The sequence below is a fragment of the Coturnix japonica genome, unplaced genomic scaffold (assembly GCF_054131305.1).
Source record: "Coturnix japonica strain WE unplaced genomic scaffold, WE-NBRP24 Scf188, whole genome shotgun sequence".
Lineage (NCBI taxonomy): Eukaryota > Metazoa > Chordata > Aves > Galliformes > Phasianidae > Coturnix > Coturnix japonica.
Genome location: NW_028189091.1, coordinates 2,736 through 27,872, shown reverse-complemented (window position 1 = coordinate 27,872; position 25,137 = coordinate 2,736). Strand labels below are relative to the sequence as shown.

The 25,137-nt window shown below is 59.5% G+C and overlaps 2 protein-coding genes across 5 annotated transcripts in view; both read right to left on the bottom strand.

The window, feature by feature from the left end:
* Positions 1–3,035, bottom strand: part of LOC107307504 (procollagen galactosyltransferase 1-like) — a 24,448-nt gene extending 21,413 nt beyond the window's left edge. The window contains exons 1-2 of the mRNA XM_085535822.1: positions 2,775–3,035; positions 881–1,049 (exon numbers count right to left, since the gene is read on the bottom strand). Of these exons, the coding sequence (XP_085391948.1) occupies positions 881–1,049; positions 2,775–2,986 (381 nt within the window). The 5' untranslated portion in view covers positions 2,987–3,035. The remainder of the gene's footprint in view (positions 1–880; positions 1,050–2,774) is intronic.
* Positions 3,036–10,414: 7,379 nt separating this feature from the next.
* TRAPPC5 (trafficking protein particle complex subunit 5) lies at positions 10,415–14,030 on the bottom strand. 4 transcript variants are annotated; one of them, XM_085535824.1, is made up of 3 exons: positions 13,972–14,030; positions 12,390–12,462; positions 10,415–12,188 (listed from the first exon to the last, which is right to left on the bottom strand). In XM_085535824.1, the coding sequence occupies exons 2-3, from the start codon at positions 12,456–12,458 to the stop codon at positions 11,892–11,894; spliced, it is 366 nt and encodes a 121-aa protein (XP_085391950.1). In that variant the 5' UTR covers positions 12,459–12,462; positions 13,972–14,030; the 3' UTR covers positions 10,415–11,891. The 4 variants fall into 4 exon arrangements, with proteins under 4 accessions (XP_085391950.1, XP_085391951.1, XP_015706742.1 ...); XM_085535825.1 differs by having other exon boundaries at positions 13,979–14,030; XM_015851256.3 differs by having other exon boundaries at positions 10,415–12,462.
* Positions 14,031–25,137: the final 11,107 nt, after the last annotated feature.

Below are 25,137 nucleotides of genomic sequence, written 5' to 3'. Positions count from 1 at the left end.
CCCCAGACCCATTAGGACCCCCCAGAACCCCCCCAGACCCATTAGGACCCCCCAGGACCCCCCGCAGACCCATCAGGACCCCCCAGGACCCCCCCCCAGACCCATTAGGACCCCCCAGGACCCCCCCCCAGGACCCTTTAGGACCCCTCAGGACCCCCCCAGACCCATTAGGACCCCCCTAGGACCCCCCCAGACCCATTAGGACCCCCCAGATCCATTAGGACCCCCCAGGACCCCCCCAGACCCTTTAGGACCCCCCAGGACCCCTCTCAGAGCCATCAGGACCCCCCAGGACCCCCCAGACCCATTAGGACCCCCCAGGACCCCCCAGACCCATTAGAACCCCCCCAGACCCATTAGGACCCCCCAGGACCCCCCCCAGACCCATTAGGACCCCCCAGGACCCCCCCCAGACCCATTAGGACTCCCCCAGGACCCCCCCAGACCCTTTAGGACCCCCCAGGACCCCCCAGACCCATTAGGACCCCCCAGGACCCCCCCAGACCCATTAGGACCCCCCAGGACTCCCCCCAGACCCCATTAGGACCCCCCAGGACCCCCCCAGACCCTTTAGAACCCCCCAGGACCCCCCCCCAGACCCATTAGGACCCCCCAGGACCCCCCCAGACCCATTAGGACCCCCCAGGACACCCCCCAGACCCTTTAGGACCTCCCAGGACCCCCCCAGACCCATTAGGACCCCCCAGGACCCCCCCAGACCCATCAGGACCCCGCAGGACCCCCCCCAGACCCATTAGGACTCCCCCAGGACCCCCCAGACCCATTAGGACCCCCCAGGACCCCCCCCAGACCCATTAGGACCCCCCAGGACCCCCCAGACCCATTAGGACCCCCCAGGACCCCCCAGACCCATTAGGACCCCCCAGGACCCCCCCAGACCACTAGGACCCCCTTTCCCCCCCCCCCTTTTATCTGACCGTGGCTCGTCCATGGGTCTCCACTCCACGCGGTGATACAGGCCCTGCACCTTCACCAGCCACTCACGCAGCAGAGCCGTCGTGTTGTCCTCGCTGTGATCCACCGCCACCCTGACACGGACCCCAGACCCATTACGACCCCCATGGAACAACCAGGACCCCCCCAGACCCATTACAACCCCCATGGAACAACCAGGACCCCCCCAGACCCATTACAACCCCCCCGGAGCCATTACAACCCCCCAGGACCCCCCTTGGGCCACCAGGACTCCCCCCCAGACCCATTAGGACTCCCCTTGGGCCATCAGGACCCCCCCCCAGACCCATTAGGACCCCCCCCCGGAGCCATTAGGACCCCCATGGATCAACCAGGACCTTCCCAGACCCATTAAGACCCCTGGATCAACCAGGACCCCCCCCAGAGCCATTACGACCCCCATGGAACAACCAGGACCCCCCCAGACTCATTACAACCCCCCCCCAGACCCATTACGACCCCCCCTGGAGCCATTAGGACTCCCTCAGCACCCCCCCCCCCAGACCCATTACAACCCCCATGGAACAACCAGGACCCCCCCAGACCCATTACGACCCCCATGGAACAACCAGGACCCCCCAGACCCATTACAACCCCCCCCCCCCCGGAGCCACTAGGACCCCTATGGATCAACCAGGATCCCCCAGACCCATCAGGACCCCCATGGATCAACCAGGACGCCCCCAGACTCATTACAACCCCCCCCAGACCCATTACGACCCCCATGGAACAACCAGGACCCCCCCAGACCCATTACAACCCCCCCGGAGCCATTTAGGACCCCTATGGATCAACCAGGATCCCCCCAGACCCATCAGGACCCCCCAGGACTCCCTCAGAGCCATCAGGACCCCCCCAGACCCATTAGAAACCCCATGGATTAACCCGGACTCCCCAGAGCCATTGGGACCCCCCCGGAGCCATTAGGACCCCCCCAGACCCATTAAGATCCCCATGGATCCATTAGGACCTCCACAGACCCATTAGAACCCCCCAGGACCCCCTCAGAGCCACCAGAACCCCCCCAGACCCATTAGAACCCCTCAGGACCCCCCCCCCCCAGACCCATTACGACCCCCCCAGAGCCATTACGACCCCCCTGGATCAACCAGAACCCCCCCAGACCCATTACAACCCCCCCCAGACCCATTACGACCCCCCCCTGGAGCCATTAGGACTCCCCCAGGACCCCCCAGACCCATTAGGACCCTCCAGACCCATTACGACCCCCATGGAACAACCAGGACCCCCCCAGACCCATTACAACCCCCCCGGACCCATTAGGACCCCTATGGATCAACCAGGACCCCCCCAGACCCATTACAACCCCCCCCCAGACCCACTAGGACCCCCATGGATCAACCAGGACCCCCCCAGACCCACTACAACCCCCCCCCAGACCCATTACGACCCCCCATGGAACAACCAGGACTCCCCCAGGACCCCCCAGACCCATTAGGGCCCCCCTGGATCAACCAGGACCCCCCAGACCCATTAGAACCCCTCAGGACCCCCCCCAGACCCATTAGAACCCCCCAGGACCCCCCCAGACCCATTAACCCCCACGTTAACCCCCCCCCCACTCGTGCCCCCCCCACTCGTGTCCCATCCATTCGAGCCCCCCCACTCGTGTCCACCCCCCTTATTCCCACCATCACGTGATTCACCCCCCCCCCCTTTTCCCACTCCACCCAACCCCCCCACTCGTGTCCTCACCCCACTCGTGCCCCCCCCACCCCATTCACTCCCCCCCACTCGTGCCTATTAACCCACTCGTGACCCCCCCACCCCCCATTTACCATAACGCCGTTCTCTCCTTGGGGTGTTTCAACCTCTCCAACGCTCCCAACGTGAAGGGTAACGCGTGGGCCGCGTTCCTCGCTATGATGGCCACGGTCACGCGTGGGGCTCGGAGCGGAGATTCGGGTCTCCATCGTTCCTCGAGGAAATAAGCGGAACCGCGACCCAAAAGGAAAAGGAGGAATAGAGGGAACAACCGAGCAGCCGCCATGCCCGGAGCGCCACGCCCCACGCGGGTCCGTGGGAGGAGCCGGGACGGAGGGGGAGGGGCGGAGGAAGAGGGAGGGGGGGGGTGTTATAATACGGGGTGACACGCGTGGGGAGGGGGGAAGGGGGTAAAAGGGGATAGAAGGGGGGAGGGGGGGTTGGTATGTGAGGTGTCACGCGTGCGGGGTTGGTATATGGGGTGTCACGCGTGGGATTGGTGGGAAGGGAGAAGAGGGGATAGAAGGGGGGGTTGTTATATGGGGGTATCACGCGTGGAACGGGGGGGAGGTGGGCAAAGGGGATGGAATGGGGGGAGGGGGGTTGGTATGTGGGGGTGTCACGAGTGGGTCAGAGGGGGGGGAAAGGGTGGAGGAAGGGGGGAGGGGAGGGGAGGTTATAATACGGGGTGACACGCGTGGGGAGGGGGGAAGGGGGTAAAAGGGGATAGAAGGGGGGGGGTTGGTATGTGGGGTGTCACGCGTGGGGGTTGTTATAATATGGGGGTGACACGCGTGGGGAGGGGGGAGGTGGCAATGGGGATAGAAGGGGGGAGGGGGGGTTGGTATGTGGGGGTGTCACGAGTGGGAGAGGGGGAAGAGGGGATAGAAGTGGGGAGGGGGGTGGTATATGGGGTTGTCACGAGTGGGACGGGGGGAGGTGGGCAAAGGGGATAGAATGGGGGAGGGGGGGGTTGGTATGTGGGGGTGTCACGCGTGGGGGTGTGGGGGAGGGGGAAGGGCGGAGGAAGAGGGAGGGGGTGTTATAATATGGGGGTGACACGCGTGGGGAGGTGGGGAGGGGGTAAAAGGGGATAGAAGGGGGGGGGGTTGGTATATGGGGGTGTCACGCGTGGGGGGATGGAAAGGGGGAACGGGGGAAGGGGGGGTTGTTATAATACGGGGTGACACGCGTGGGGAGGGGGGAAGGGGGTAAAAGGGGATAGAAGGGGGGAGGGGGGGTTGGTATGTGAGGTGTCACGCGTGGGGGGGTTGGTATATGGGGTGTCACGCGTGGGATTGGGGGGGAAGGGAGAAGAGGGGATAGAAGGGGGGGTTGTTATATGGGGGTTTCACGCGTGGAACGGGGGGGAGGTGGGCAAAGGGGATGGAATGGGGGGAGGGGGGTTGGTATGTGGGGGTGTCACGCGTGGGTCAGAGGGGGGGGGAAATGGTGGAGGAAGGGGGGAGGGGAGGGGGGGGTTGTTATAATACGGGGTGACACGCGTGGGGAGGGGGGAAGGGGGTAAAAGGGGATAGAAGGGGGGGGGGTTGGTATATGGGGGTGTCACGCGTGGGGGGATGGAAAGGGGGAACGGGGGAAGGGGGGGTTGTTATAATACGGGGGTGACACGCGTGGGAAGGTGGGGAGGGGGCAAAAGGGGAAAGAAGGAGGGAGGGGGGATTGGTCTGTGGGGATGTCACGCGTGGGGGGGTGTTATAATATGGGAGTGACACGCGTGGGGAGGGGGGAAGGGGGTAAAAGGGGATAGAAGGGGGGAGGGGGGGTTGGTATGTGGGGGTGTCACGAGTGGGAGAGGGGGAAGAGGGGATAGAAGTGGGGAGGGGGGTGGTATATGGGGTTGTCACGAGTGGGACGGGGGGGGAGGTGGGCAAAGGGGATAGAATGGGGGAGGGGGGGGTTGGTATGTGGGGGTGTCACGCGTGGGACGGAGGGGAGGGATGGAGGAAGGGGGGAGGGGAGGAGGGGGGTGTTATAATATGGGGGTGACACGCGTGGGACGGGGGGGAGGGGGTAAAGGGGATAGAAGGGGGGAGGGGGGTTGGTATGTGAGGTGTCACGCGTGGGGGGTTGGTATATGGGGTGTCACGCGTGGGATTGGTGGGAAGGGAGAAGAGGGGATAGAAGGGGGGGTTGTTATATGGGGGTGTCACGCGTGGAACGGGGGGGAGGTGGGGAAAGGGGATGGAATGGGGGGAGGGGGGTTGGTATGTAGTGGTGTCACGCGTGGGATGGAGGGGAGGGGGAGGGTCGGAGGAAGAGGGACGGGGGGGGTGTTATAATATGGGGGTGACACGCGTGGGGAGGGGGGAAGGGGGTAAAAGGGGATAGAAGGGGGGAGGGGGGGTTGGTATGTGAGGGTGTCACGCGTGGGGGGGTATATGGGGTGTCACGCGTGGGATGGGGGGAGGGGGCAAAAGGGGATAGAAGGGGGGAGAGGGGGTTGGTATACGGGGGTGTCACGCGTGGGGGGGTTGTTATATGGGGGTGTCACGCGTGGGACGGGGAGGAGGGGGAAAAAGGGGATAGAAGGGGGGAGGGGGGTTGGTATGTGGGGGTGTCACGCGTGGGTGGAGGGAAGAGGGGATAGAAGTGGGTAGGGGGTGGTATATGGGGTTGTCACGAGTGGGACGGGGGGGAGGTGGGCAAAGGGGATAGAATGGGGGAGGGGGGGGTTGGTATGTGGGGGTGTCACGCGTGGGACAGAAGGGAGGGGGCAAAAGGAGATAGAAGGGGGGAGGGGGGTTGGTATGTGGGGTTGTCACGCGTGGGAAGGGGGGGAGGGGAGGAGGGGATGGAAAGGGGGAAAAGGGAAGGGGGGTGTTATAATACGGGGGTGACACGCGTGGGGAGGGGGGGAGGGGGCAAAAGGGGATAGAAGGGGGGAGGGGGGATTGGTCTGTGGGGGTGTCACGCGTGGGGGTGGTGTTATAATATGGGGGTGACACGCGTGGGGAGGGGGCAATGGGGATAGAAGGGGGGAGGGGGGGTTGGTATGTGGGGGTGTCACGCGTGGGTGGGGGGAAGAGGGGATAGAAGTGGGGAGGGGGTGCTATATGGGGGTGTCACGAGTGGGATGGGGAGGAGGGGGCAAATTGGATAGAATGGAGAGAGGGGGGGTTGGTATGTGGGGGTGTCACGCGTGGGATGGAGGGGAGGGGGAGGGGCGGAGGAAGAGGGACGGGGGGGGTGTTATAATATGGGGGTGACACGCGTGGGGAGGGGGGAAGGGGGTAAAAGGGGATAGAAGGGGGGAGGGGGGGTTGGTATGTGGTGTGTCACGTGTGGAACGGGGGGGAGGTGGGCAAAGGGGATAGAATGGGGGAGGGGGGGGTTGGTATGTGGGGGTGTCACGCGTGGGATGGAGGGGAGGGGGAGGGGCGGAGGAAGAGGGAGGGGGGTGTTATAATATGGGGGTGACACGCGTGGGAAGGGTGGGAGGGGGTAAAAGGGGATAGAAGGGGGGAGGGGGGGTTGGTATGTGGGGTGTCACGCGTGGAACGGGGGGGAGGTGGGCAAAGGGGATAGAATGGGGGGAGGGGGGGTGGTATGTGAGGGTGTCACGCGTGGGACAGAAGGGAGGGGGCAAAAGGAGATAGAAGGGGGATGGGGGTTGGTATGTGGGGGTGACACGCGTGGGAAGGGGAGGAGGGGGTAAAAGGGGATAGAAGGGGGGAGGGGGGGTTGGTATGTGGGGGTGTCACGCGTGGGTGGAGGGAAGAGGGGATAGAAGTGGGTAGGGGGGTGGTATATGGGGTTGTCACGAGTGGGACGGGGGGGAGGTGGGCAAAGGGGATAGAATGGGGGAGGGGGGGGTTGGTATGTAGGGGTGTCACGCGTGGGATGGAGGGGAGGGGGAGGGGCGGAGGAAGAGGGACGGGGGGGGTGTTATAATATGGGGGTGACACGCGTGGGGAGGGGGGAAGGGGGTAAAAGGGGATAGAAGGGGGGAGGGGGGGTTGGTATGTGAGGTGTCACGCGTGGGGGGTTGGTATATGGGGTGTCACGCGTGGGAAGGGGGGAGGGGGCAATGGGGATAGAAGGGGGGAGAGGTTGGTATGTGGGGGTGTCACGCGTGGGGGGGTGAGGGGAGGAGAGGGGATAGAAGGGGGGGTTGGTATATGGGGGTGTTACGCGTGGGACGTTGGGGAGGGGTGGAGGAAGGGGGGAGGGGAGGGGGGGTTGTTATAATACAGGGGTGACACGCGTGGGACGGGGGGCAGGGGGCAATGAGGATAGAATGGGGAGAGGGGGGGTTGGTATACGGGGGTGTCACGCGTGGGGGGGTTGTTATATGGGGGTGTCACGCGTGGGACGGGGGGGAGGGGGAAAAGGGGATAGAAGGGGGGAGGGGGGGTTGGTATGTGGGGGTGTCACGCGTGGGGGGGTAGGGGAGGGGAGGAGGGGATGGAAAGGGGGAACGAGGGGTTGTTATATGGGGGTGTCACGCGTGGGAAGGGGGGGAGGGGGAAAAGGGGATAGAATGGGGGAGGGGTGGTTGGTATGTGGGGGTGTCACGCGTGGGATGGAGGGGAGGGGGAGGGGCGGAGGAAGAGGGAGGGGGTGTTATAATATGGGGGTGACACGCGTGGGGAGGTGGGGAGGGGGTAAAAGGGGATAGAAGGGGGGAGGGGGGGTTGGTATGTGGGGGTGTCACGCGTGGGGGGGTAGGGGAGGGGAGGAGGGGATGGAAAGGGGGAACGAGGGGTTGTTATATGGGGTGTCACGCGTGGGATGGGGGGAGGGGGCAAAAGGGGATAGAAGAGGGAGTGGGGGTTGGTATGTGGGGGTGTCACGCGTGGGACGGGGAGGAGGGGGCAAAAGGGGATAGAAGGGGGGAGGGGGGGTTGGTATGTGGGGGTGTCACGCGTGGGACAGAAGGGAGGGGGCAAAAGGAGATAGAAGGGGGATGGGGGTTGGTATGTGGGGGTGACACGCGTGGGAAGGGGAGGAGGGGGCAAAAGGGGATAGAAGGGGGGAGGGGGGGTTGGTATGTGGGGGTGTCACGCGTGGGATGGAGGGGAGGGGGAGGGTCGGAGGAAGAGGGGGGGGTGTTATAATATGGGGGTGACACGCGTGGGGAGGGGGGAAGGGGGTAAAAGGGGATAGAAGGGGGGGGTTGGTATATGGGGGTGTCACGCGTGGGGGGATGGTATATGGGGTGTCACGCGTGGGATTGGGGGAGAAGGGAGAAGAGGGGATAGAAGGGGGGGTTGTTATATGGGGGTGTCACGCGTGGAACGGGGGGGAGGTGGGCAAAGGGGATGGAATGGGGGGAGGGGGGTTGGTATGTGGGGGTGTCACGAGTCGGTCAGAGGGGGGGGAAAGGGTGGAGGAAGGGGGGAGAGGAGGGGGGGGTGTTATAATACGGGGGTGACACGCGTGGGGAGGGGGGGAGGGGGCAAAAGGGGATAGGAGGGGGGAGGGGGGATTGGTCTGTGGGGGTGTCACGCGTGGGGGGGTGTTATAATATGGGGGTGACACGCGTGGGGAGGGGGGAGGGGGCAATGGGGATAGAAGGAGGGAGGGGGGGTTGGTATACGGGGCTGTCACGCGTGGGGGATGTTATAATATGGGGGTGTCACGCGTGGGACGGGGGGGAGGGGGCAAAAGGGGATAGAAGGGGGGAGGGGGGGTTGGTATGTGGGGGTGTCACGCGTGGGGGGGTAGGGTAGGGGAGGAGGGGATGGAAAGGGGGAACGAGGGGTTATTATATGGGGGTGTCACGCGTGGGAAGGGGGGGAGGGGGAAAAGGGGATAGAATGGGGGAGGGGTGGTTGGTATGTGGGGGTGTCACGCGTGGGACGGAGGGGAGTGATGGAGGAAGGGGGGAGGGGAGGGAGGGGGTGTTATAATATGGGGGTGACACGCGTGGGGAGCGGGGAGGGAGCAATGGGGATAGAAGGAGGGAGGGGGGGTTGGTATGTGGGGGTGTCACGCGTGGGTGGAGGGAAGAGGGGATAGAAGTGGGTAGGGGGTGGTATATGGGGTTGTCACGTGTGGGACGGGGGGGAGGTGGGCAAAGGGGATAGAATGGGGGAGGGGGGGGTTGGTATGTAGGGGTGTCACGCGTGGGATGGAGGGGAGGGGGAGGGGCTGAGGAAGAGGGACGGGGGGGGTGTTATAATACGGGAGTGACACGCGTGGGGAGGGGCAAAGGGGGCAAAAGGGGATAGAAGGGGGGAGGGGGCTTGGTATGTGAGGTGTCATGCGTGGGGGGGTTGGTATATGGGGTGTCACGCGTGGGATTGGGGGGGAAGGGAGAAGAGGGGATAGAAGGGGGGGTTGTTATATGGGGGTGTCACGCGTGGAATGGGGGGGGAGGTGGGCAAAGGGGATAGAATGGGGGGAGGGGGGCTGGTATGTGGGGGTGTCATGCGTGGGACGGGGGGGGAAAGGACGTAGAATGGGGGGAGGGGGGTTGAATGTCCCCATGTAGACTGGAGGGGCATCAGGAGGGTCAATGGACGCCATAGTTGGACACCCAACGTTGAAGGTCACCCAATGGGTCAATACAGCATTTATTGGACCCCAATACAACACGAGCATCCCAATATGACAATAGGGGTTGGGGTTGAGGGGCACCAATGGGATCCAATGTCCCCATATAGACTGGAGGGTCTTCAGGAGGGTCAATGGACGCCATAGTTGGACACCCAACATTGAAGGTCACCCAATGGGCCAACAGAGCACTTATAGGACCCCAAAACAATACGAGCATCCCAATATGACAATAGGGGTTGGGGCTGAGTGACTCCAATGGGGTCCAATGCCCCCATGTAGACTGGAGGGTCTTCAGAAGGGTCAATGGACGCCATAGTTGGACACCCAACGTTGAATGTCACCCAATGGGCCAATAGAGCATTTATGGGACCCTGAAAAAATACGAGCATCCCAATATGACGATAGGGGTTGGGGTTGAGGGGCACCAATGGGGTCCAATGTCCCCATATAGATTGGAGGGTCTTCAGAAGGGTCAATGGACGCCATAGTTGGACACCCAACATTGAAGGTCACCCAATGGGCCTATAGAGCATTTATTGAACTCCAAACCAACACAGTGTCCCAACATGAAGCCAAAGGAGAACAAGGGGTGGGATTAAGGGACACCAATGGGGTCCAATGTCCCCACGTAGACTGGAGGGTCTTCAGGAGTGTCAATGGACGCCATAGTTGGACACCCAACATTGACCATCACCCAATGGGCCAATACAGCATTTATACGACCACGTAACACCACAAACACCCCACCATGAGCACAGGGGTCCCCTCCACTCATCACGACCCCCCTCATCTCCCCTCCAGGCTCTTGTCCCTGGCGATGACCCCCTCCTCAAACTTAATCATCAGCGTTGTCCCCTTGTGCCAATGCGCCGTCACTTTGGCCGGGAACCCGCTGGCTCCCAGCACGGCCTCCACCAACCCGGTCCAATGTCCCCATGTAGACTGGAGGGTCTTCAGGAGGGTCAATGGACGCCATAGTTGGACACCCAACGTTGAAGGTCACCCAATGGGTCAATAGAGCATTTATTGGACCCCAATACAACACCAGTGCCCCAAAACAACATGTGCATCCCAACATGAGGACGATGGATGGGGTTGTGTGACACCAATGGGGTCCAATGTCCCCATATAGATTGGAGGGTCTTCAGGAGGGTCAATGGACGCCATAGTTGGACACCCAACGTTGACTGTCACCCAATGGGCCAATAGAGCATTTATTGGACCACGTAACAACACGAGTGTCCCAACATGAAGCCAAAGGAGGACAAGGGGTGGGATTAAGGGACACCAATGGGGTCCAATGTCCCCATGTAGACTGGAGGGTCTTCAGGAGGGTCAATGGACGCCATAGTTGGACACCCAATGTTGAAGGTCACCCAATGGGCCAATAGAGCATTTATTGGACCCCAATACAACACAAGCATCCCAACATGAGGAAGATGGATGGGGTTGAGTGACACCAATGGGGTCCAATGTCCCCACGTAGACTGGAGGGTCTTCAGGAGGGTCAATGGACGCCATAGTTGGACACCCAACATTGACCATCACCCAATGGGCCAATACAGCACTTATACGACCACGTAACACCACAAACACCCCACCATGAGCACAGGGGTCCCCTCCACTCATTGTAACCCCCCTTATCGCCCCTCCAGGCTCTTGTCCCTGGCGATGACCCCCTCCTCAAACTTAATCATCAGCGTGGTCCCCTTGTGCCAATGCGCCGTCACTTTGGCTGGGAACCCGCTGGCTCCCAGCACGGCCTCCACCAACCCGCTCCAATGTCCCCATATAGACTGGAGGGGCATCAGGAGGGTCAATGGACGCCATAGTTGGAGACTCAACGTTGAAGGTCACCCAATGGGTCAATAGAGCATTTATTGGACCCCAATACAACACCAGTGTCCCAATATGAAACCAAAGGAGAACAAGGGGTGGGATTAAGGGACACCAATGGGGTCCAGTGTCCCCATGTAGACTGGAGGGGCATTAGGAGGGTCAATGGACGCCATAGTTGGACACCCAATGTTGAAGGTCACCCAATGGGTCAATAGAGCATTTATTGGACCCCAATACAACACGAGCATCCCAACATGAGGAAGATGGATGGGGTTGAGTGACACCAATGGGGTCCAATGTCCCCACGTAGACTGGAGGGTCATCAGGAGGGTTAATGGACGCCATAGTTGGACACCCAACATTGAAGGTCACCCAATGGGCCAATACAGCATTTATTGGACCCCAATACAACACAAGTGTCCCAACATGAAGCCAAAGGAGGCTATGGGGTAGGATTGAGGGACACCAATGGGATCCAATGTCCCCATGTAGACTGGGGGGTCTTCAGGAGGGTCAATGGACGCCATAGTTGGACACCCAATGTTGAAGGTCACCCAATGGGCCAATAGAGCATTTATTGAACTCCAAACCAACACAGTGTCCCAACATGAAGCCAAAGGAGAACAAGGGGTGGGATTAAGGGACACCAATGGGGTCCAATGTCCCCATGTAGACTGGAGGGTCTTCAGGAGGGTCAATGGACGCCATAGTTGGACACCCAACGTTGACCATCACCCAATGGGCCAATACAGCATTTATACGACCACGTAACACCACAAACACCCCACCATGAGCACAGGGATCCCCTCCACTCATCACGACCCCCCTCATCTCCCCTCCAGGCTCTTGTCCCTGGCGATGACCCCCTCCTCAAACTTAATCATCAGCGTTGTCCCCTTGTGCCAATGCGCCGTCACTTTGGCCGGGAACCCGCTGGCTCCCAGCACGGCCTCCACCAACCCGGCCGTGAATGCGGCGCAGTTGAGGGTGCTGTTCTCCCTGGGCACCGAGATGAAGGTATTGACCAGCGGCTCCCGTTCGATCACGTAATAAGTCTTATCATCATCGTTGGCCTGTTCCAGCTTATCAGCCTCCTTCCCAAACAAGGATCTCCATACGGGTCCCTTAACGAACAGGAGGACGCTCAGCACTTTGGTCTCGCGTCTCCCCCCCCTCTCTCGACTCACTAAAGGATCCAGGAGACGCAGCCCGACTTGGTGACCCAATTGGGCCAGCTTGGCTTGGAGTTCGGCCACCGAGTAGACGCGGCGTTGGCAGTATTGGACCAGCTCGCAGAACAGGAGGGCGAAGGCGCTCAGACTCACCTCCCCGCGAGGGCGGCCCAAGGGGCGCTCCAGCAACGGGGACTTGCCGCGGGTGAAACGGGACTCCATGGTTCTGTATGGGGGGGATATAAGAGAGGGGGTTGATTTCATGGTCCAAAGGGGGGGGTATAAAAGGGGGGGGTGATTACATGGTACTTAATTGGGGGTATGGGGGGTAATAATTGGGGGGGGGGTATAAAAGTGAGGGGGGTCAGTGGGTGGGAGGGGGATTCCATGGTCCTAAAGGGGGGGGGGAATAAAAATGGGGGGGTGTCAGTGTATGGGAGGGGGATTCCATGGCCCTAAATTGGGAGGATGAGGGTAATAATTGGGGGGGGGGATATAAAAGTGAGGGGGTTTGGTGGGTAGGGGGGGTGGGAGGGGGATTCCATGGTCCTAAATTGGGGGGGGGGATAAAAGTGAGGGGGGGGTCAGTGGGTGGGAGGGGGATTCCATGGTCCTAAATGGGGGGGGAATAAAAAGGGGGGGGGTCAATGGATGGGAGGGGGATTCCATGGTACTAAATTGAGGCGATGGGGGTAATAATTTGGGGGGGGGTGTATAAAAGTGAGGGTCCTAAATTGGGGGGGGGATAAAAGTGGGGGGGTCAGTGGGTGGGAGGGGGATTCCATGATCCTAAATGGGGGGGGGGGGTATAAAAGTGATGGGGGTCAGTGGGTGGGTGGGGGATAAAAGCTGAGGGGGGTGATTACATGGTACTAAATTATGGGGGGGGGGATAAAAGTGAGGGGGGCTCAGAGGGTAGGGGGGAGCTGAGGGGGGGGAGATTTGATGGTACTACATGGGGGGGGCAAAAAGGGGGGGGGGGTTACATGGTACTAAATTGGGGGGGGGGAGCTGAAGGGGGAGGGTGGTGGGAGGGGGATTCCATGGTCCTAAATTGGGGGGGGGGGATAAAAGTGATGGGGGTCAGTGGGGATAGAAGGGAGGGGGGGGGTGATTACATGGTACTTAACTGGGGGGGGGCCCATGAAAGTGAGGGGGTTCAATGGTCCTAAACTGGGGGGGTGGGGGGGATTCCATGGTCTTACATTGGGGTGGGGGGGGTAAAAGTGTGTGGGGGGGTCGTTGGGGGGGGCAGAAGCCATTGGGTGTGGGGGGGGTCATTGGAAGATGATGGGGGGGGGTCATTGGGGGGGGAGGGGGCTATAGGGTGGGGGGGGGAGGTGGATTTCATGGTCCTAAATGGAGGAGGGGGGTTAAATTGAGGGGGGTCGTTGGGGGGGGGCAGAAGCTATTGGGTGGGGGGGGGTCATTGGAAGATGATGGGGGGGGGTCATTGGGTGGGGGTTGGGGGCTGAGTGTGGGCGATTCCATGGTCCTAAATAGGGGGGGGGGGGGGGGTTAAAATGGGGAGGGGGGGGGTGGTTAAATTGAGGGGGGTCGTTGGGGGGGTGGGAGTCAATGGGATCTAATGGGGGGGGGGGGGGCACCCATATCGCCATTATAAGGGGATGGGGACCCCCATAGCCCCTCAAGGCCCATCTCAGGGGGACCCCAAAGCCCCCCCCCACCCCATGTCCCCCCCATGTCCCCCCTGTGCCCCCCCCCCCCCCATTACCTCGTACCCCCCAACGCCGCTATCGAGCCGCTCCGCCGCTTTACGGCCGCCGCTGTCGTAAAAGCGCCGCTGCGCTTCCCCGCTTTACGGCCGCTGCTGTCGTAAAAGCGCCGCGTCGGGAGGGGGCGTGGCCAAAACGAGAGGGGGCGGGGCCAAGGGTAGAAGCCCCGCCCCCTACCGGAAGTGCGTGTGGTCCATATGGGACCATAGAGACCCATAGAGAAACCCTATAGGACCCATAGAGAGACCTATGGGTGCTATGGGGCTCTATGGGTGCTATGGGGTCTGTGGGGTCCCTATGGATGCTACGGGGTCCCTATGGATGCTACGGGGTCCCTATGGGTGCTATGGGGCCCTATGGGTGCTATGGGGTCCCTATGGGTTCTATGGGGTCCCTATGGGTGCTATGGGGTCTGTGGGGCACCTATGGGTGCTATGGGGTCCCTATGGGTGCTATGGGGTTCCTATGGGTGCTATGGGGTCCCTATGGGTGCTATGGGGCTCTATGGGTGCTATGGGGTCCCTATGGGTGCTATGGGGTCCCTATGGGTGCTATGGGGTCCCTGTGGGTGCTATGGGATCCTATGGGTGCTATGGGGCACCTATGGGTGCTATGGGGTCCCTATGGGTGCTATGGGTCCCTTTGGGTGCTATGGGGTCCCTATGGGTGCTATGGGGTTCCTATGGGTGCTATGGGGCCCTATGGGTGCTATGGGTCCCTATGGGTGCTATGGGGTCCCTATGGGTGCTATGGGGTTCCTATGGGTGCTATGGGGCCCTATGGGTGCTATGGGGTCCCTATGGGTGCTATGGGGTTCCTATGGGTGCTATGGGTCCTATGGGTGCAATGGGGCCCTATGGGTTCTATGGGGCCCTATGGGTGCTATGGGATCCTATGGGTGCTATGGGATCCTATGGGTGCTATGGGGCCCCTATGGGTGCTATGGGGTCCCTACGGGTGCTATGGGGTCCCTATGGGTGCTATGGGGTTCCTATGGGTGCTATGGGGCCCTATGGGTGCTATGGGGCCCTATGGGTGCTATGGGGTCCTATGGGTGCTATGGGGTCCTATGGGTGCTATGGGGCACCTATGGGTGCTATGGGGCCCTATGGGTTCTATGGGGCCCTATGGGTGCTATGGGGCCCTATGGGTGCTATGGGGTTCCTATGGGTGCTATGGGACCCTATGGGTGCTATGGGGTCCCTATGGGTGCTATGGGGTCTGTGGGGCACCTATGGGTGCTATGGGGAACCTATAGGGGCTATGGGGTCCTATGGGTGCTATGGGGTTCCTATGGGTGCTATGGGTCCCTTATAGGTGCTATGGGGTCCCTATGGGTGCTATGGGGTTCCTATGGGTGCTATGGGGTCCCTATGGGTGCTATGGGGCTCTATGGGTGCTATGGGGTCCCTATGGGTGCTATGGGTCCCTATGGGTGCTATGGGGCCCTATGGGTGCTATGGGGTTCCTATGGGTGCTATGGGTCCCTTATAGGTGCTATGGGGTCCCTATGGGTGCTATGGGGCCCTATGGGTGCTATGGGGTCCCTATGGGTGCTATGGGTCTCTATGGGTGCTATGGGGCCCTATGGGTGCTATGGGGTCCCTATGGGTGCTATGGGGTCTGTGGGGCACCTATGGGTGCTATGGGGAACCTATAAGGGCTATGGGGAACCTATGGGTGCTATGGGGCTCTATGGGTGCTATGGGGCCCTATGGGTGCTATGGGGTCCCTATGGGTGCTATGGGGTTCCTATGGGTGCTATGGAGCTCTATGGGTGCAATGGGGTCCCTATGGGTGCTATGGGTCCCTTTGGGGTCTGTGGGTGCTATGGGGCACCTATGGGTGCTATGGGGTCCCTATGGGTGCTATGGGTTCCTTATAGGTGCTATGGGGTTCCTATGGGTGCTATGGGCCCTATGAGGCACCCATGGGTGCTATGGGGAGGCTATGGGGTCTGTGGGTGCTATGGGGCACCCATGGGTGCTATGGGGTGGCTATGGGTGCTATGGGGTCCCTTTGGGGTCTGTGGGTGCTATGGGGCACCTATGGGTGCTATGGGGTGGCTATGGGTGCTATGGGGTCCCTTTGTGGTCTGTGAGTGCTATGGGGCACCTATGGGTGCTATGGGGTGGCTATGGGTCTTATGGGGTCCCTTTGTGGTCTGTGGGTGCTATGGGGCACCTGTGGGTGCTATGGGGTGGCTATGGGTGCTATGGGGTCCCTTTGGGGTCTGTGGGTGCTATGGGGCACATATGGGTTCTATGGGGCACCTATGGGTGCTATGGGGTGGCTGTGGGGTCTCTATGAGACCTGTCCCTTGTCCCCCTGTGTCACCCACGTCATCCCGTGACGCTGCGTCACGTGGCCCCACATGTCACCACCTCACCTCGTGTCACCCCACGTCACCCCATATCACCCTATATCTCCCCATATCATATCATATCATCCCCCATATCACCCCATATCACCCTATATCTCCCCATATCATATCATATCATATCATATCATATCATATCATATCATATCATATCATCCCCCATATCACCCCATATCACCCCATATATCATCCCCCATATCACCCTATATCTCCCCATATCAATCACCCCATATCACCCTATATCCCCCCATATCTCCCTATATCTCCCTATATCTCCCCATATCACTCCATATCCCCCCATGTCACCCCATATCACCCTATATCACCCCATATCCCCCCATATCTCCCTATATCCCCCCATATCACCCGATATCCCCCTATATCACCCTATATCCCCCCATATCACCCCATATCCCCCTATATCACGCTATATCATCCCATATCACCCCATATCGCCCTATATCCCCCCATATCACCCCATATCCCCCCATATCACCCCATATCACCCTATATCCCCCCATATCACCCCATATCACCCCATATCACCCTATATCCCCCCATATCACCCCATATCCCCCCATGTCACCCCATATCACCCTATATCTCCCCATATCACCCCATATCACCCCATATCACCCTATATCCCCCCATATCACCCCATATCACCCCATATCACCCTATATCCCCCCATATCACACCATATCCCCCCATGTCACCCCATATCACCCTATATCTCCCCATATCACCCCATATCACCCCATATCCCCCTATATCACCCCATATCCCCCTATGTCACCCTATATCACCCCATATCACCCCATATCACCCTATATCCCCCCATATCACCCCATATCCCCCCATGTCACCCCATATCGCCCTATATCACCCCATATCACCCCATATCCCCCTATATCCCACGTCCCACCATATCACCCCATGTCACCCTATATCCCCCCATATCACCCTATATCACCCCATATCACCCCATATCACCCCATATCACCCTATATCCCCCCATATCACCCCATATCCCCCCATGTCACCCCATATCCCCCTATATCCCCCCATATCACACCATATCCCCCCATGTCACCCCATATCACCCTATATCTCCCCATATCACCCCATATCACCCCATATCCCCCTATATCACCCCATATCCCCCTATGTCACCCTATATCACCCCATATCACCCCATATCACCCTATATCCCCCCATATCACCCCATATCCCCCCATGTCACCCCATATCGCCCTATATCACCCCATATCACCCCATATCCCCCTATATCCCACGTCCCACCATATCACCCCATGTCACCCTATATCCCCCATATCACCCCATATCACCCCTTATCACCCCATATCACCCCATATCACCCCATATCTCCCTATATCACCCCATATCCCCCCATGTCACCCCATATCCCCCTATATCTCCCCATATCACACCGTATCACCCCATATCCCCCCATGTCACCCCATATCACCCGACATCACCCCATATCACCCCATATCTCCCCATATCACCCCATATCTCCTATATCCCCCCATATCACCCCATATCCCCCCCATATCTCCCCATATCACTCCAATCACCCTATATCTCCCCATATCACCCCATATCCCCCTATATCACCCTATATCACCCCATATCACCCCATATCTCCCTATATCTCCCCATATCCCCCCATATCACCCCATATCCCCCATGTCACCCCATATCCCCCCATATCCCCCCTATCACACCCATATCACCCCATATCCCCCTATGTCCCCCCATGTAACCCATATCTCCCTATATCACCCCAAATCACCCCATATCTCCCTATATCCCCCCATATCACCCCATATCCCCCCCATATCACCCCATATCACCCTATATCTCCCCATAATCACCCCATATCCCCCCATGTCACCCCATATCTCCCTATATCACCCCATATCCCCCCATGTCACCCCATATCACCCTATATCCCCCCATATCACCTCATATCCCCCCATATCTCCCTATATCCCCCCATATCACCCCATATCTCCCTATATCCCCCCATATCACCCCATATCACTCCATATCCCCCTATATCACCCTATATCACCCCATATCCCCCTATATCTCCCCATATCACCCTATATCACCCCATGTCACCCCATATCTCCCTATATCCCCCATATCACCCCATATCCCCCTATATCACCCTATATCACCGCATATCACCCCATATCTCCCTATATCCCCCATATCACCCCATATCCCCCGTATATCACCCCATATCCCCCCATGTCACCCCATATCTCCCTATATCACCCCATATCACCCCATATCTCCCTATATCCCCCCATATCACCCCATATCCCCCCCATATCACCCCATGTCACCCCATATCCCCCTATATCCCCCCATATCACCCTATATCCCCCCATATCACCCCATATCCCCCTATATCATGCTATATCACCCTATATCACCCCATATCTCCCTATATCCCCCCATATCACCCCATATCCCCCTATATCACGCTATATCACCCTATATCACCCCATATCTCCCTATATCCCCCCATATCACCCCATATCACCCCATATCACCCTATATCACCCCATATCCCCCACATATCACGCCATGTCACCCCATATCACCCCATATCCCCCCCATATCACCCCATATCACCCCATATCACCCCATATCATATCATCCCCCATATCACCCTATATATCCCCATATCACCCCATATCCCGCTATATCACCCCATATCACCCCATATCCCGCTATATCACCCTATATCCCCCCATATCTCCCTATATCCCCCCATATCACCCCATATCCACCTATATCACCCTATATCTCTCCATATCACCCCATATCACCCCATATCCCCCCATGTCACCCCATATCACCCTATATCACCCCATATCACCCCATATCTCCCTATATCCCCCCATATCACCCCATATCCCCCTATATCACGCTATATCATCCCATATCACCCCATATCTCCCTATATCCCCCCATATCACCCCATATCCCCCCCATATCACCCCATATCTCCCCATATCACCCTATATCACCCCATATCACCCCATATCTCCCTATATCCCCCCATATCACCCCATATCCCCCTATATCATGCTATATCATCCCATATCACCCCATATCTCCCTATATCCCCCCATATCACCCCATATCCCCCCCATATCACCCTATATCTCCCCATATCACCCCATATTCCCCCATGTCCCCCCTATATCCCCCACATCCCCCCCATCACACGTGTCCCCCCCCAGCCTCATGTCACCCTCCACACCACGTGCCCCCCTCGTGTCCCCCCCCCCCTCATTGTCACGTGTGACCCCCCCCCGTGTCCCGTGTGGGGCTGGGGGTGGGTGAGGGGGTGGGTGGGGGGGCAGGGGATTATGGGTGCAATTAAAGCCATTTCAATTAAAGCCATTTGGGTAATTGCACGGAGCTGCCAGCACGGATTGGGGACACAGGGGGGGGGGTCGGGGGCACCCATTGACCCCCCCCAGCCCTGCACCCCCCCATAGCACCCATAGGGACCCCATAGCACCCATAGGGTCCCATAGCACCCATAGGGTCCCATAACACCCATAGGGCCCCATAGAAACCATATGGACCCATAGGGCCCCATAGCACCCATAGGGACACCATAGCACCCATAGTGACCCCATAGCACCCATAGGGCCCCACAGCACCCATAAGGCCCCATAGAAACCATATGGACCCATAGGGCTCCATAGCACCCATAGGAACTCCATAAAATCCATAGGGCCCCATAGCACCCATAGAGACCCAATAGCACCCATAGGAACCCCATAGCACCCATAGGGACTCCATAGCACCCATAGAGACCCCATAGCGCCCATAGGGCCCCACAGCACCCATAGGGCCCCATAGAAACCATATGGACCCATAGGGCCCCATAGCACCCATAGGGCCCCATAGCACCCATAGGAACCCCATAGCACCCATACGGATCCCATAGCACCCATAGGGCCCCATAGCACCTATAGGAACCCCATAGCACCCATAGGAACCCCATAAAATCCATAGAGCCCCATAGCACCCATAGGAACCCCATAGCACCCATAGGAACCCCATAAAATCCATAGGGCCCCATAGCACCCATAGGGCCTCATAGCACCCATAGGGACCCACAGCACCCATAAGGCCCCATAGAAACCATATGGACCCATAGGGCCCCATAGCACCCATAGGGACACCATAGCACCCATAGGACCCCATAGCACCCATAGGGCCCCACAGCACCCATAGGGCCCCACAGAAACCATATGGACTCATAGGGCCCCAGAGCACCCATAGGGCCCCATAGCACCCATAGGAACCCCATAGCACCCATAGGGTCCCACAGCACCCATAGGGACCCCATAGCACCCATAGGGCCCCACAGCACCCATAGGGCCCCATAGAAACCATATGGACCCATAGGGCCCCATAACACCCATAGGGACCCCATAGCACCCATAGGGCCCCACAGCACCCATAGGGCCCCATAGAAACCATATGGACCCATAGGGCCCCATAGCACACATAGGAACCCCATAAAATCCATAGGGCCCCATAGCACCCATAGCATCTTATAGTACCCATACAAACCCCATATGCATCTATAGGGCCCCATAGCACCCATAGGGACCCCATAGCACCCATAGGGACTCCATGGCACTCATAGGGGCCCCATAGCACCCATAGGGCCCATAGCACTCATAGGGACTCCATAGCACCCATAGGACCCCATAGCACCCATAGGGCCCCATAGCACCCATAGGGACCCCATAGCACCCATAGGACCTCAGAGGGCGCCAGAGCACCCATATGGTCCCATAGGGACCCCATAGCACCCATAGGACCTCATAGAGCCCCATAGCACCCATAGGACCTCATAGGGCCCTATAGCACCCATAGGACCTCATAGGGCCCTATAGCACCCATAGGACCTCATAGGGCCCTATAGCACCCATAGGACCCCATAGCACCCATAGGGCTCCATAGCACCCATAGGACTCCATAGCACCCATAGGACCTCACAGGACCCCATAGCACCCATATGGTCGCGGGGGCACCCATATGGTGTGTCCCCCCCCCCCCTCCCCGGCTCTGATCCGGATTACGGCCCTATAAGGGGCGCTGTGGGGTGGGGGGCAGCACCCACATGATGGCAGCACCGGGGGGGTCCGGAGGGAACGTACCTACGGGGTAGGGAGCACCCATGGGTGGGGGGCAACTATAGGGGTAGGGGGGCACTTATGGGTGGGGGCACTTATAGGGGTGGGGGACACCTATAGGGGTGGGGGGGCACCTATGGGTGGGGGGCACCTATGGGTGGGGGGCAACTATAGGGCTGGAGGGCACCCATGGGTGGGGGGCACCTATAGGGATGGGTGGGGGGCACCTATGGGTGGGGGGCACCTATAGGGGTGGGGGGCAACTATAGGGGTGGGGGCACCTATAGGGATGGGGGGCAACTATAGGGATGGGGGGTAACTATAGGGCTGGGGGGCAACTATAGGGGTGGGGGGAACCTATAGGGCTGGGGGGCAACTATAGGGGTGGGGTGCACCTATGGGTGGGGGGCACCGATAGGGGTGGGGGGAACCTGTGGGTGAGGGCACCTATAGGGATGGGTGGCAACTATAAGGGTGGGGGGCACCTATGGGTGGGGGGGGGCAGCCATTTGGGTAGGGGTCACCTAAGAGTGGGGGGCACCCATAGGGACCCCATAGCACTCATAGGGACTCCATAGAACCCATAGTGACCCCATAGCACCCATAGGAACCCATAGCACCCATAGGACCCCATAGCACCCGTAGGGACCCATAGAGCCGCATAGCACCCATAGGACCCCATAGCACCCTTAGGGCCCCATAGCACCCATAGGGTCCCATAGGGCCCCATAGCACCCATAGGGACTCCATAGCACCCATAGGAACCCCATAGCACCCATAGGGACCCCATAGCATCCATAGGGACTCCATAGCACCCATAGGGACCCATAGCACCCATAGGCCCCCATAGCACCCATAGGCCTCCATAGCACCCATACGGACCCCATAGCCCTCGTAGGGACCCATAGAGCCGCATAGCACCCATAGGACCCCATAGCACCCATAGGGCCCCATAGCACCCATAGGGACCCCATAGCACTCATAGGGACTCCATAGAACCCATAGTGACCCCATAGCACCCATAGGAACCCATAGCACCCATAGGACCCCATAGCACCCGTAGGGACCCATAGAGCCGCATAGCACCCATAGGACCCCATAGCACCCTTAGGGCCCCATAGCACCCATAGGGTCCCATAGGGCCCCATAGCACCCATAGGGACTCCATAGCACCCATAGGAACCCCATAGCACCCATAGGGACCCCATAGCATCCATAGGGACTCCATAGCACCCATAGGGACCCATAGCACCCATAGGCCCCCATAGCACCCATAGGCCTCCATTGCACCCATACGGACCCCATAGCACTCGTAGGGACCCATAGAGCCGCATAGCACCCATAGGACCCCATAGCACCCATAGGGCCCCATAGCACCCATAGGGACCCCATAGGGCCCCATAGCACCCATTTGGGTATGGGATACCTATATGGGGGGGGGGGGGATGTGGGGATGGGGGTCCCCCTGATCTCCGTGTCCCCTCATTAGGGTGGAGCCTCGGAGCGGGGGGGGTCTCCCGATGGGGGGGGGGTCTCATAGCACCCATAGGGACCCCATAGCACCCATAGGGCCCCATAGCACCCATAGGGCCCCATAGCACCCATAGGGACCCCATAGCACCCATAGGGACCCCATAGCACCCATAGGGCCCCATAGCACCCATAGGGACTCATAGGGCCCCATAGCACCCATAGGAACCCCATAGCACCCATAGGGCCCCATAGGGCCCCATAGCACCCATAGGGACCCCATAGCACCCATGGGGCCCCATAGCACCCATAGGGACCCCATAGCACCCATAGGGCCCTATTGCACCCATAGGGACTCATAGGGTCCCATAGCACCCATAGGGCCCCATAGCACCCATAGGAACCCCATAGCACCCATAGGGCCCCATAGGGCCCCATAGCACCCATAGGGCCCCATAGGGCCCCATAGCACCCATAGCACCCATAGGGACCCCATAGCATCCATAGGGACTCCATAGCACCCATAGGACTCTATAGCACCCATAGGAACCCCATAGCACCCATAGGGACCCCATAGCACCCATAGGGACCCATAGGGCCTCATAGCACCCATAGGGTCCCATAGGGCCCCATAGCACCCATAGGGCCCCCATAGCACCCATAGGGCCCCCATAGCACCCATAGGGACCCATAGGGCCCCATAGCACCCATAGGGATCCCATAGAGCCCCATAGCTCCCATAGGGACCCCATAGGGCCCCATAGCACCCATAGGGACCCCATAGGGCCCCATAGCACCCACAGGGTCCCATAGGGCCTCATAGCACCCATGGGGACCCATAGGGCCCCATAGCACCCATAGGGACCCATAGGGCCCCCATAGCACCCATTTGGGTATGGGGTGCCTATATGGGGGGGGACTAAGGCGGGGGGGGGGTCCCCCTGAGCTCCGTGTCCCCTCATTAGGGTGGAGCCTCGGAGCGGGGGGGGTCTCCCGATGGGGGGGGGTCTCCCGAAGGGCAGGAAGGATTCTTCTCCCTGCTCAGCTCAGTGCAGGGGGCGCGAATGGACGAGCAGCGCTGCAGCCTGGGGGGGGGCGGTGAGTAATGGGGGGGGGGGGGGAAATGGGGGGCTATGGGGGGATATAGGGGGATATAGGGGGTAAATGGGGGTGTTAGGGGGCATATGGGGGGATATAGGGGGTATATAGGGGGTAAATGGGGGTGTTAGGGGGGCTATGGGGGGATATAGGGGGTATATAGGGGGTAAATGGGGGTGTTAGGGGGGATATGGGGGGGTAAATGGGGGCATAAAGGGGACATTGGGAGGATATGGGGGGGTTATGGGGGCATTGGGGGGGGCGATAAGTAATGGGGGGGGCACTTGGGAGGTATTGGGGGGGTAAATGGGGGTGTTGGGGGGGATATGGGGGGGGTAAATGGGGGCTATGGGGGGATATAGGGGGTAAATGGGGGCTATGGGGGATATAGGGGGTAAATGGGGGGTGTTAGGGGGGATATGGGGGGGTAACTGGGGGCTATGGGGGATATAGGGGGTAAATGGGGGGTGTTAGGGGGGATATGGGGGGGTAAATGGGGGCATTGGTGGGGATATAGGGGGTAAATGGGGGCATTGGGGGAGATATAGGGGGTAAATGGGGGCATTGGGGGGCTATGGGGGGCTATAGGGGGGTAAATGGGGGTGTTAGGGGGGATATGGGGGGTAAATGGGGGCATTGGGGGGGATATAGGGGGTAAATGGGGGTGTAAGGGGGGATATGGGGGGTAAATGGGGGCATTGGGGGCTATGGGGGGATATAGGGGGTATATAGGGGGTAAATGGGGGTGTTAGGGGGGCTATGGGGGATATAGGGGGTATATAGGGGGTAAATGGGGGTGTTAGGGGGGCTATGGGGGGATATAGGGGGTATATAGGGGGTAAATGGGGGTGTTAGGGGGGCTATGGGGGGATATAGGGGGTATATAGGGGGTAAATGGGGTGTTAGGGGGGCTATGGGGGGATATAGGGGGTATATAGGGGGTAAATGGGGGTGTTAGGGGGGCTATGGGGGGATATAGGGGGTATATAGGGGGTAAATGGGGGTGTTAGGGG